Here is a 13,255-nt window from a genome sequence, read left to right as displayed (position 1 = left end):
TGGAAATGGTGTGCTCGGCTCTTTGGAATGTTTCCCTCCTTCCCGTTAAGGATTTGAGAGCCTTCAGTCAGTCTCTCTCGTGGGAAAGTTCAGCCATAACAGCAAGTGTACCAGCAAAATCAAATTAAGCAAAGAGATTTCATTAGTATTTATAGCCGGGAGGCATTTGTAAAAGTACAGAGTTGAGAAGTTATGTGAGACTCAAAAGAGAATTATTAGCTAATGACAAAGGCCATACCTAGAAGACACATGCGAGATGAATAGAAGGCATTGATTGCACTTTTCAGAGACAGGGGGGAAATATCGATGCTCTTGTTCCTGACTTCAGACTTTGGACTGTTTTCCCCCCTTTAAGTTATAAGCATTTTCTTTGGTGAAAGGGTAAGAGATCAATTTAGAAAGTAGGGGTTCAAGCAATGCGACGTAGGCCATTAATTATAAGCAATTCGATTAAAGTTATTATTGTTTGGAATATAAGACTGGTGCATCAAGCTACTATTATTGTCCCTAAGCATCATTCGATTTAGACAAGAATAAATCCGTAGATTACACATTGGTCTACGCAGATATAGGCCCACAGAATGGATACAAAATCAAATAAGATGTGGCGAACAGGTCTAACGATTTCGGATTTGGTTGACAGACAATACATGCATGATACAATAATTGCACAAATAACGTTGTGTGGTACGAATGTAGTTATGTAAATATATATAGGCTATAGGTCTATGCATTAAAGTCAATAATGCATGTGCGTATGCAAACAAGAGTGTCTTTCGGCAGGCCTACATCATGAAATGAAAGCACTAGTCTGGCAAATAAGAAACACGAAAATAATTCAACAGAATAACATGACATACAAAATAGTAAATTGTGCAATTTTTCAGTAAGAATAGGCTAATTAAAATGAAGCCTGAACACTGAGTCCACCAAATTAATAAGATAGCCTACTCTAAGCCTAAATATTCTAAACTTAGATTTCTTATGATAATTCATCTTTGCTAGTTCCTGTATCTTGGCCGAGAACATCTGTGTTCACAACATTCCGGCGTGGAGTCTAGAGCGCGACAACAGAGATCCCTCCGTAACCTTATTACCGGTGCCTTGGGCACTACATGCACGGCTTTGCTTCAATGAGATCCCGTGTGACACCCTCTGCGGCGCTCAATAACCCTTTAAATTGGCTACCTGGGTTAGTCGCCATGATTTTCTCACGAGCCTAAGTTTTTCTCTCATCACACACAATCCCGTAATTTTGTTTAAGCCATGGTATGTAAAGGAAGTCGAAGCTCACTCAACGTGTGACAGATTATTAGAATAGGCCTGTTGGTAGGAAAGGTAATCTAGAGTGATATTACAGATAGGCTATGTATGCATCAATAACCAGGAGAAGATTGAGTTCAAGGGTCAGTACCTGCACGGCACGGGAGGCGCCATAACCAGGCTAAAGAATGACAGTTCCCTTTGACATAAATAATGGGCATGGAAACCCACCGTATTACTTTTGTTGCTGTCATATTATTACATGTACTGTCAGCAGAGGCCGTGTCAACTGAATGAAACATGTCTTGGTTTAACATATGTTTATGGAGCACTTCAAGGGAAACATGAGGACAAAATAGAGGCCAGACCATGAATATAATTATAGCAAGAGCAAGGTGCAAATGTTCTCAGTCACTTTAAGGCCTTCATAGGATACATTCATGAAAAAAGCTTACTGTATTTTCTTATATGAACTATGCGATGAAAATGCCGAATTGTTCAAAAAAATGGAAAGGGTCTCCACTGAAACAAGCACGAGCAGCAAACCTCTCCACAATAACAGGTGCGTGTTAACAAATGAATATATCACCTGCAATTGCACTATCGTGAATGAGATGGCCATGCTGCATTAGGAGAGTTCTGTTGCTCATTCTCTCTCATATTACCGTGGCTGCTCATCGAATATAAAACAGGGAACAGTCCATTTGAACTAATATATAACCAACGTATATCCAGTGAATAATTAAAATATGGCGACATCTAAGACACCCATGTGTGTGTGTGTGTGTGTGTGTGTGTGTGTGTGTGTGTGTGTGTGTGTGTGTGTGTGTTGTTAAATGTGTGTCTTAATATTCTGGAATTGTAGTTTGCTTATGGGTTGATTTTACATATAATATTTATTTAGAATGCAAACCTGTGGAAGGTAACATCACTTGGTACAAGGGTGTAATTCGGGCTATTTACAACCTTCAACACTTCTCTCAAATAACACTTTCTCGTCGTGCTAATGTGCTACTTCAGGCCTAATATAAATGACAATAAAACGTACAAACCGGGTAACATAGCACATACTTAACAAAACACATTGGGATGTTAATCCTGTGTGCATTCAGCTCGTCTCAACGTGTCATTTTCCCACCCTGCGCCATGCAGCACCATATTACGCTCTCGCTATAGGACATGGTTGGGCGGCGCAGCGATGCGCGGAGAGCAATGCCTCACCGAAGTCTCTTAAGATGTTGCGTCAATTTGAAGGATATGTGGATGCCTAGATGGAGCATTCTGTAAGAGGATGGAGAGCTCACCATTTAAAGACACTGGAAGTTATGTAGATTGTTTACTTATAGAAGCAACAAGGCAACATGTAACAAGTTATGCATTAATGAATGAAATATTATATCAAGGCACACGTTATTTATGCGTAATTACGCATTTATAGATTCGACATCTCCAATACTGATGCAAGTAAAAACAAAAACCAGACGCTTAGTGGTCAAACGAATTCCTAAAAATAATCCATATTTTTTATTATATGGTCACATTGTGTCATACAAAAATGTTTTGGGGTCAATATATCATTTTACAAATGAAAAAGAAATCTCTTGAAATAAGGCTAAGGATTGGGCTATATATCTGCGCATGTAGGTTTTTAAAATATATATATATATATATATATAATAAATAAGCTAACTGCATCCTGTTAATCTTCTTCCACATATTATGACGTTAAATGAATAAATATGTGTTTAATCGCATAAAATAAAAGTAAATCATATTCGTTAGATTAATCTCTGCATTGGTAAGAATTATGGTTGTAACGTGAAAAAAATCCGAGGAAGAGGAAGGATTCTTTGGATAAACTGAGATTTGGGTCACTGGGCCTTGACCGCTGTTTTACTGGTTCTGGCTACGACCTCGATCTTGTCATTTTCTATTTTGTATACCAAAGCAATTATGTCGTTATATTCGGTCGCATTTACCAGGCTCGACACAGCTTCTCTGTTTTGGCCCTTTGTGCATTGTTGTGACGGCAAGAGGCTAGGCGCTGATCCTACAAAAGGGACGGTTAAAAATGAGCTGCATCATATTGTTTGACAGAAAGTTGCAGGTTGATAGAGTGGATTCTTCAAGGGGGTGAAAATGGTGAATTCGGAGGGAAAAGGGCTGAGATCTTGCCTTCTGGTGGGTAGAGCCTTGAGGGAACCATGGTGTCGACCGTGGAAAATCCAATTAAAGATTGAATTTAAATGAAAAGTCATTTTTTACCACAAGCATGACATGGGCACTTCCCTTTTGAAATGAAAAGAACAGTTTTCCAGGGAATAGCTCGTTTTCATTAAATATGACATGCTGATAATTCTGCGTTGATGTAAAATAATTAACATAATAGCCGTAATTAAAAGCACGCTAACAATGCCATTAATTCATCATATATTTCTACAAGCTCGGTGCCCCAAGTGTTCGCTCATGATTAATTAAGCCAGTCGCCTTTCCAAAAAATATTTCTACAGAAAATCGGCTCGACCTTTAGCAAAATATTTGTATTCTATTTGTGCGCATTATAACTTATTTTTAGCTCTCTAATGCAGAAATTGTATCCTCGCCTTGAACATATTTTCCACATTAGTCCGTCAGTTATAAACCTTTAACAGCTCCTAACATATTGATTTACCCTTTATCTGTGCTTTGTTAATGCAGTTTTAGAGCCACAGACAACACAATGCAAATGTCAGGTTGTGGACCTGTGTAAATGTGAGACACTGAATGTGCGTATTTGTCTTGCAGCATCTCATAATAGTGGAATTACGGAGATGTTGGATGAGCAACTGACAAAACAGACACAAAGATGAAAGCCAGACCACGGGCCTACCCATGACATGTAATCAAGACTTAACCAACGCTAAAGCCAAAATGCTTAATGGTTGATCCGCATTTCGACATTTTATGTTCTTCGCTAAACGAAAGGGTTGAGACGGAGAGGTGTGTGCTCTCTACGAGGCGATTATAGGAGCCTGGCGTGTAAGGTGCATCCGTCCTCTCCTGTTTGCCTATACCCAGCTAATACCCCACCACGTTAACTCACACGTGTTCATAAGATGCATCGGGGTATCTAAGATTGTGTAATGGAAATCACAACACGTAAGAATAGCTACACTCAAATATGTCCCCAAAGAAACGCGCACCCTTTAGGATGCATGCGCTGCACGGATGTGTGCGCACTGCTCATTTGGTTCAAGTGCAACATCCTCCCTGTGTGTCATCCCCACCGCTCCCCGCTCTGCCTTCTCTCGAATGGAAATGTTCCCTCTATTACACCTTTCAATTTCCCCCATCTCTTTTTATTTCAGCGATTTAATTAGGCATAAATTCGATCCCGCTTTGCTATTTGTGAGCTATTTGCTTCTGACCTTGCTTGGTAATCACATGCAGCGGCTGTATCCGCACCGTCACCTGCTCGGGCTGCCTCCTCTAATAGGCTCATGGTGGAAAGAGTTAGCTTATTATTCTAAAAGGTTTTGTCGGGCTAAGCCGTGCATGTGTGCTTAAATGTACATTTCATTAACAAACTGCGCAAGTATAAAACCGGATTTATGGAGCTTCAAAAGATCACAGGGAGGACGAATTTGATCTTTTTCTGTAATATCCCCCAAGCTGTCTTTCAGAGCCCAGTGGTGCGATCACAAAGTCTGGTCTGCATGATGTTAAAACAATGTCAGACAGTCTGTCCCTAAACATCACCAAGAGGTGCATGAGTCGACCCAATTGAAGGTGATTATGGTGAAACATACTGCTAACTATAGGCTAGAATTTGTCTTCGTGATGCACCATGTAATTAGCTGTCAATGTTGCACTGTTGTGGGTTTATACCAAATAAATTTAAACATTCACCACCCCAATGAGCAAAAAAACCTCTGAATATGACAACAGGACACCAGCATCGACAACACGAGCGATAATAGCCTCCCTAATATTAATCAGTAAGTAAACAATGTTATTTCCGAACGTCACAGTCAAAGGAAAGTGGCCTGATTTCATTTGCTAAGTAGCCTGTATTGATGGACATGAGATCTTACAGGTCACCGGGCGCCTGCTTGAGTGCATGTAGCGCAATACACGTTTAATCGGGTGAGACGTCCCTGCGCAGCCAAACAGCATTATAAACTATATGATTTCATTAATCCGCCTCTATGTGCTGCGGTTAAGCCTTTTCAGTGAAACAGCTCTCCCCCGTGTACCTCTGGAGAGTGGAAGGATAGACTGCGTAACGGACTATGTCAATGAAGAGGCTGCTCAAATACAATAGATTTCAGATTAGAGGTCAAACAACCACTGATGATGCAGACGCAGAAACAGTAGCCTACACCAGTCAAACCATTATTCTAGGCTATTGCCAAATTCTTACAATTATGCTGGAAATTGCCATTATTAGCTGCTTATAATAATAATAATAATAATAATAATAATAATAATAATAATAATAATAATAATATTAGTATTAATAATAATAATAGGCCTAATAATAATAATAACTATTATTATCAGTAGTAGTATCAGTAGTAATAGTAGCCTATTAGCAGCAATATTTATGCTATTTTAGTGGCTGTCTATTCGACAGTTTTAAAACAGAAACACAGAGGAATTATGCATTGGTGTATTGTCTGACAAGTGTGCATTTAATTGGAAAATGTCACGGATAAACATCAAACGCTTGTATGTGGGTCCGTCCGTCCGTCCGTGCGTGCGTGCGTGCGCGCGCGCGTTTGTGTGTGTGATGATCTTCGTTTATAATGGCATGCATGAAACCCTGCCAAGATTTGCCGACTGCCGCTTCTCCACTCCACGGAGGCCGAGGCTACACATTTGGAAAGGAGAGCAACAGAGAGCGCCACTTCTCTGTTCCAACCGTAAAGTCATTTACACGGTTTTGTAAGCTCTGATAGAGGGGTGGTGAAAATAATTGATTCTGTTGTCAATTAAAGATATTTTCATTACGACAGGAGGAGGTAAGCTATTTGACGCAAATCAATACAGTTATATTGCTTGTGGCAAAGGGGTAGCCTAACGAATTACAGCGCTGTGATTTCCTCTTCCACCTAAAGAAATTCTACACCGAAGACGTGTGGAATAGGCTAGATGTTAGGCCTTTTTTTAGAAAAAAAGGAGGAAACATTATCCTTTCAACGCATTAGGTTGGTTATTTTTCAATTAATCATGCTAATCCGTGTCAAACGAGTTCTTTCAGCCCCCCCTGTGGTACAATGACATTGAGCAACATTTTCTCACTCAACTCAGGAAATGTTAAAGAGTTCTGTATTCCGTTTCTACATCCTTTTCTTGAGAAACATCCCACATGCGAGGCTCACCTTCGCGGCTTTGAATAGTCTCTATGCATTCGCCCGCTCCCTCATTTCCTACTTTTTCAAATGCTAACACATGCAATGATTAGGTCGTTAACACCTCCGCACAACCAGTTAAGAGTCTTTATTTTTAGTTTTTCCCATTGTTGCTGCACTGTTATCTCGCACATAGCAAATCCATGCACTATAAGCTAGAGTGAGAAATAAGATACTCAGCATAAGTTAACGGAAATTTGAAGTATATTTTAAGTCACAGTGACATCTTCTCTAAGGTCTTGGTAGCCTACGATTTTTTTTTATATTTTATGAAACTGCCGTTTATAAAATATCAATGTATTTCATGCAATAAAGACGAGCACACAATAATAACTAAAAGAGATTCAATTAACTTAGCTGTCGACGTTTTCGTTCAGCAGCTTTCAACACAATTTGTTTAAGCAAAGTAAAAATTGGGTTAAGAGCGCAGCCGCGTTAATGCACATCGGAGCTGGAGATTTCAATCACGCTGGGCAATTTTCTTTTTCTCTCCTTCTCTACTGCCGTTAAATGGTCTATGACGGACGAACGAAGCCAGAAAGTAGTGGCAAGCAGTATTACTGTTGTCCCTTTGTTGACAAATCCATGAAACAACTTCAGTTTGCATGGTTTAACAGGAGGGTTCCTGACGTCACGCCGTCACGTGACAGTGCTGATAGTATATCTTTAAGTGAAAAGTAATCTATCAGACAGTCCTTAAAACCGGCTTTAAAAGCACGTGTCATCTTGACTTCGCACTCAGAAATCACACCTAGTTTCTAGGAAATACGGCGAGTAGGATATCTGGCGTGAAACACGCACGAGTGTGTTTAAACTTCAGATGCCAGCCGAGAGGAGAAATATTTTCTAAAGTGTAAGTTTCACTGGCAGGCCGAAGTGACCTGCATTTAGAATTGGTTGACATCCGATCTGACCGCACCGGACCCTACTCTTACCTTGGGTTGTTCTTGGGTAAAGTAAGCGGTGATGACCCTGTCTGGAGGCAACAGTGCCAGCGATATGTCCGGTCAGACGGTGCTTACAGCCGACGATGTGGATATTGACGTGGTTGGAGAAGACGACGAGGGAATGGAGCGGGACAGTGATTGCGAGAGCCAGGGGATCCAAGACCGAGGGGACGAGATGGAAGAGATCGACGTGAAAGAGCGCAGCGGCAGTCCCTGCGAAAGCTCCGGAGAGGGAGAGAAGGGGGACGGACAGGACAGCTCCCCCGGCGCTATCCAAAGCAAGCCGAAGAACAGCCTGGTGAAGCCCCCCTACTCCTACATTGCACTCATCACCATGGCCATCCTGCAAAGTCCACAAAAGAAGTTGACGCTCAGCGGCATCTGTGAGTTCATCAGCAATCGCTTTCCTTACTACAGGGAGAAGTTTCCTGCCTGGCAAAACTCAATAAGACACAACTTGTCTCTCAACGACTGCTTTGTCAAGATCCCGCGGGAGCCAGGCAACCCTGGAAAAGGCAACTACTGGACACTGGACCCTGCGTCAGAAGACATGTTTGACAACGGTAGCTTTCTTAGAAGGAGGAAACGATTCAAGAGGGTCCAGCCAGACATTCTCAGGGACCAGACCGCACTCATGATGCAGAGCTTTGGGGCGTACAGCATTGGGAATCCTTACGGCCGTCACTATGGATTTCACCCGGCATACGCGCACCCAGCGGCTTTGCAGTACCCGTGTATATCCCCAATGGGTCCGATGCTTCCCCCCGCCGTCCCCTTACTGCCATCCGCTGAGTTAAATCGCAAAGCCTTTAACTCACAGCTTAGTCCGAGCCTACAGCTTCAACTCAACAGCCTGAGCACTGCGTCCATGATCAAGTCTGAACCTTCCAGCAGACCATCTTTTAGTATAGAGAATATCATCGGGGTATCCAGCACTTCGTCCAACGCACAGACTTTCCTGCGGCCTCCTGTGACCGCGCAGTCTTTATTGGGCGCACAATCTCTGTCTCTCACCAGGACATCTATGGCCCCTATACTCAGCGTACCTTCAAATCTTATTTCTGGACAGTTTCTGCCTACAGTATCATCGGCAGCTGTTTCCAAATGGCCGTCCCAATGATGAGCCTGATAATAAAAAATAATATTTTTTGTACACACGTTTTTTTGGGGGGGGAAGTCTGTAGCCTACAGCACGAAAGAGGCTCCACTGGACACTGTATGCCAAAATGTAGCCATGTAAAGATTTTAAAAGAGAAAAAGAAACGAAAAGGAATGCTATCTGTACAGGTAATATTTGTAAATATTTGTACAAAGAAATCACTTAATATGTTTGGATTTTCCTGTTTAGTTTGGACTGTATGAAAGTCGATGAAAAGGCTGTCTTATTTTATTTTTTATGTTATTTTTTTATTGAAAACTCAGTGCGAGTTTTCCCTTTAATTATGACATTTTGTTTTGTTTTTACAACAAAATATACAAATGTTCTTATAAAATAGAACGAATAGTCGTTTATAAAATTTAAATATATGTATCTATGTAGCTCTATTGTGTTGTAAACTGCATTCTTTTGTTAATAAATATGTAAACGAACCACAATTAGAGTCGGTACCCTTTTGTGAAAGTTGAATAATTTTCAGATATACTTATGTTGAAAATATTAGTCTAGCTGGTCAGTTAGACAAAATTAATTTAACAAAAATGAAATCCAATAGATCCAATAATAAACTGAATTTTCTTCACTGGGTCTGATCAATGAAATTATCAGTACAAATGTAGGGTAGACTACTGCTAAGCTTTAATCAATATAAGCTGATGAGTATAAGCACATGCAGTTATATGATAAAACAGAGATTTTACTATGAAAGAAAATGTTGTTTTGATGGCATATTTAGCCCACCTAATCAAGACAGAGATTCACACCAGGCCCATGTGGCTTGTGATTTTTCTATGTCCCTTATACATTTGTTGAGTAATAGTAGGCCAGTTATTGAGCTAATAGCCTATAATGATGAAGTTGTGATCCAACATGGGACACAAGTATAGTTTGTGTAGTCCTAATATGCCAAATCGCCTGCATTTCCTCCTCCAAACGAAACCAACTCTAATAATTAGCCACTCAAAACAGGGTTTGTTTTGCATAAGGGTTCGGAGTGACAATTTAATGTACATGTCTGCTGTAGGCCTACGTTAAGTTTCCTATTCACATTCTGTTCATGATATTGTTTTAACGATATTCTTACATACGAGGAGCTTTGGAGCTAAAGGTCAATTGATGATCTACCCTGGAGGTAACCCTGTAAATAGCGAGACACTACGGTGTCTATTTACAAGAGAAAGCAAGGCGATCTAAAAACGTTTGCATGTTGCTTCTATAAAAGTAACACTTCGTTTCACAGTTGTGTCTGGCTAATCAGCTCAACACAAACAGCAAATGGTGGATGGTGTGTGGCACAGGGGTTAGACTAGAGCTATATTTAACTGATACCCATGGGAAAAGAGAAAGGCCTGCTTCTTGAATTCACTTTCATACTCAAGAAGCTGCTGATTGTGTGCTTCTCAATGACACTGGATAACAGGGGGCCCATTCCACAACTGCCTATTTATTTCTTAAAATGAGGCAAGCATTTTTATGCGCATTGCTGTAATGCCTGCCGTCACACTGGAGTTGAAGTACATTCCGCCCGTGATTTATTGGCAGTGTGAGGTTGGGCCTCATTTTAAAGCGCTTATATCGAACAATATCAGGGTAACAAGGAACATAATGGTTCCCAAAATATTAGAGTTGATCTTTGACACCACCGGCTGCGAACTGGATTGAGAAGAGCTACATCGGCATTTTGGCTACAGGAAAAGGAATAAAACAAACAAACAACCATATTTTTTAAAGGAAATTTATGATCCATGTAAAATATAAGTAATTTCATTTACGCCATACACGTTAAGCACATCAGCGTTTGAGCCTTGAAAGGGGCTTGATATTTCTAATTCGCTGACGGAGTCGGGAGTCTCACTCGGAGGCCTTCAATAAAAAAAAACATCAACTTAAGACAACGAAACAATAAACAAACTAAGTAACAAATACTAGCCTACAGTAAGATAGGTTATGATTATGTAATATATACAACTAATTGATTTATTCTAAGGACTTGGTATCGATTTTCTTTCCATGCCTGATTTCGACTTTTTTGCTTTAGGTTTTACAACACTACACAAAAAAAAAAAAAAATTATGCAGGCTACTCGCAACACTTTCATCCCATGGCATGATTACGTGATGGCAATAGCTCTGGTATTTCACTAGATGGCGTTTATTGACACTTAATTTAGAAAAGCCACTGAAATGGCCTTCGATAAAAGGGTAGAAAGGAGCACAGAGAAGAAGTAACCCAAGACATGTCAGTTGGAATGGCCTTCAACAGCCCCAGTGGTCTTACTTGTCATGGAGTAGGAACACCGGCAAATCTTGGGATACAATTGGTTTAAATGAATGGTCTATTTTAAGACCTGCAAGCATAGAGTTGACTCTTTAACAAGTGCAAGGTTATAATGGAGCCTGGCTTTTTATATACCTGACGTCAAGAACTAACCTTTCATGCTTGTCCGAGGTGCAATTGCGTAAACACTGCGCGGCGACTATGCGGGTCTCAAGATGTTGCCGTTTCATGTGCTCAATGCGATCCCTGCAAAATAACAGTAGGCCAACTCAAGTGCTGCATAGGCTAATCGGTGGATATCACTGGATCTGTAGGTCAGGTCTATGAACAAAACAAACCACGGCCTATTCATTTGACAAAGATCTCTTAATTTTAATGGTGATTTTATTTCGAACTTCCAACTTCGAAAACAAGTTCAACCATATAGGCCTACTTCTGAGCATGGTGTGCTATAGTCAATGCTTAATTACATGGAGGCTATATAAAATAAAGATATTTTTGAACTTGAACATAGATGTAGCCTACTTCCCGTTTACTCTGACAAAGTAAAATGTGCAGATCAACAACATTTCGGGTTGGACTGAAAAGCCCTAACGGAGCCTCGGCAGAGAACTGACCTCTGCGGAACACCTGCTCCCTGCCAGCGCAGGTGGGCATGCTCAGACAGCAAAAATGGCCTTTTCCCACAACCCCCAGAGGACGTCGGTCAACCAGAGTTGAAGACTGGGTGGGTTTCCAAATACAGCGTTTCTTAGCGTTTGAAGAAGACTTAAAAGGTATGCCAACATTACAAAGGATGTTTACTCTTCAACGCGTGTCAAGAGTTCCTCTAGTAGCACCAGACCTACCTTTAGAGTCCACGTGAATCCATGTTCCTGGATTCGATTGTCGTCATTTACGTTAGTGGTTTGAGCATGCGTGAGATGAGTATTTGACTTAAACTGCAGAGCAGGCTGTAGATGTTGCTTGTATTTGTATTCCCTATTTATTAAAAACGCTTTGATATCATTTTAATTGAATAAAGATCCCATCCTACCACCTTCGCTGCTGTTGCAACCTTCCAACCACTTCCCCTCCCCAAGTTAGTGGCTAAAATAATTTTAACTGCTTTCTTTAGTAGGCCTACATAATGCTTTGTCCTAATCCTACAAATTGATGGGAGCTGGGAGTAGGCCTATAGGCTACAGGCTAATTGATAAACACAAACTCGAAATCAAACTCGTCTTAAATGATTTACCAGCAACATGCTAATTTACAATTTCATGTAAGTCCCATGTAGGCTATTAGATAAACTAAAATGAATGGGAAACATCAGTCAAAAACATATGCTTTCAGTATCTAGATAACCATCTCCACTGATTTTGCTGCAACATCACAGAGGTGCAGACTGAAGTTAGAGGCTACAGAACAACAAAGACATGCTGGCCCTTATTATGAGAGGAATGACAGGCTCTTCCATCTCCTGGAGCTGATCATCGCCAGTAAATGTAGATACAGCAGTTACTGAATATTTAAAAGGCACAGAGATGGAGCAATAAATGACAAAGTAAAGCTGGCATGCTGTGAGGCATTAATAACTAATGGCCACCCATGACTAATAGGCTTTCCATTGTAATGAAAGTGTCATTGCAAATCAGCAGTTGTCCAGAGTTATTATTATTTATAAATATTAAATGAACTAGCTACAAAAGAGTATCTTTTCCCCACAACTTTTGACCCATGGAGATAGACATGAGATGTGACCCTTTTGCTTTTGATGCCTAATATATAGGCCTATCAATGGAGTTGTTTAACTGCATGCTGTGTGGTATGGAAGATTAACGTGCAAAGTTTCCGATGTATTGCACGCACTGCGACTGTTGAATGGGGGTACCATTTTGTGACAGTTTGACAGTAGCCTACAGTTTACCCCCAATCTGTCTGGGAATAGAACCACTTTGCAGACTTTGCAGCATCCTGATACAGATGCAAGTTGGACCATTTTCATTTCTCACATAGTGGACTCCTACATAAAAATCAAGTTAGATAGATAGACCTAGGCATTATATAAGAATAATGTATTATTTCATGTAATTCTGCCTTGATGCAATGCCAATTGTTCAGCAAATCTTACAATTCGTGGACAAAAATAAAAAGACACACTGCATATTTTAAAGGATTTAAGTCTTTATTTGCATAAGATAGCCTTCAAACATGTTAGCCATTCTTCGCATCAATGA

General features: G+C 40.5%; 1 protein-coding gene across 1 annotated transcript; it reads left to right on the top strand.

The window, feature by feature from the left end:
* The first annotated feature begins 7,408 nt into the window (after positions 1-7,408).
* Positions 7,409-9,188, top strand: foxd3 (forkhead box D3). Its single transcript, XM_062555983.1, has one exon. The coding sequence runs from the start codon at positions 7,623-7,625 to the stop codon at positions 8,721-8,723; it is 1,101 nt and encodes a 366-aa protein (XP_062411967.1). The 5' UTR covers positions 7,409-7,622; the 3' UTR covers positions 8,724-9,188.
* The last annotated feature ends 4,067 nt before the right edge of the window (positions 9,189-13,255 follow it).

Source organism: Sardina pilchardus, chromosome 15 (genome assembly GCF_963854185.1).
Source record: "Sardina pilchardus chromosome 15, fSarPil1.1, whole genome shotgun sequence".
In the NCBI taxonomy this organism is placed as follows: domain Eukaryota; kingdom Metazoa; phylum Chordata; class Actinopteri; order Clupeiformes; family Clupeidae; genus Sardina; species Sardina pilchardus.
This window is presented reverse-complemented; position numbering and strand designations above follow the sequence as displayed.

Coding starts and splice junctions, on each gene's coding strand:
- foxd3 (XM_062555983.1), top strand. CDS start 7,623: ATGACCCTGTCTGGAGGCAACAGTGCCAGCGATATGTCCGGTCAGACG.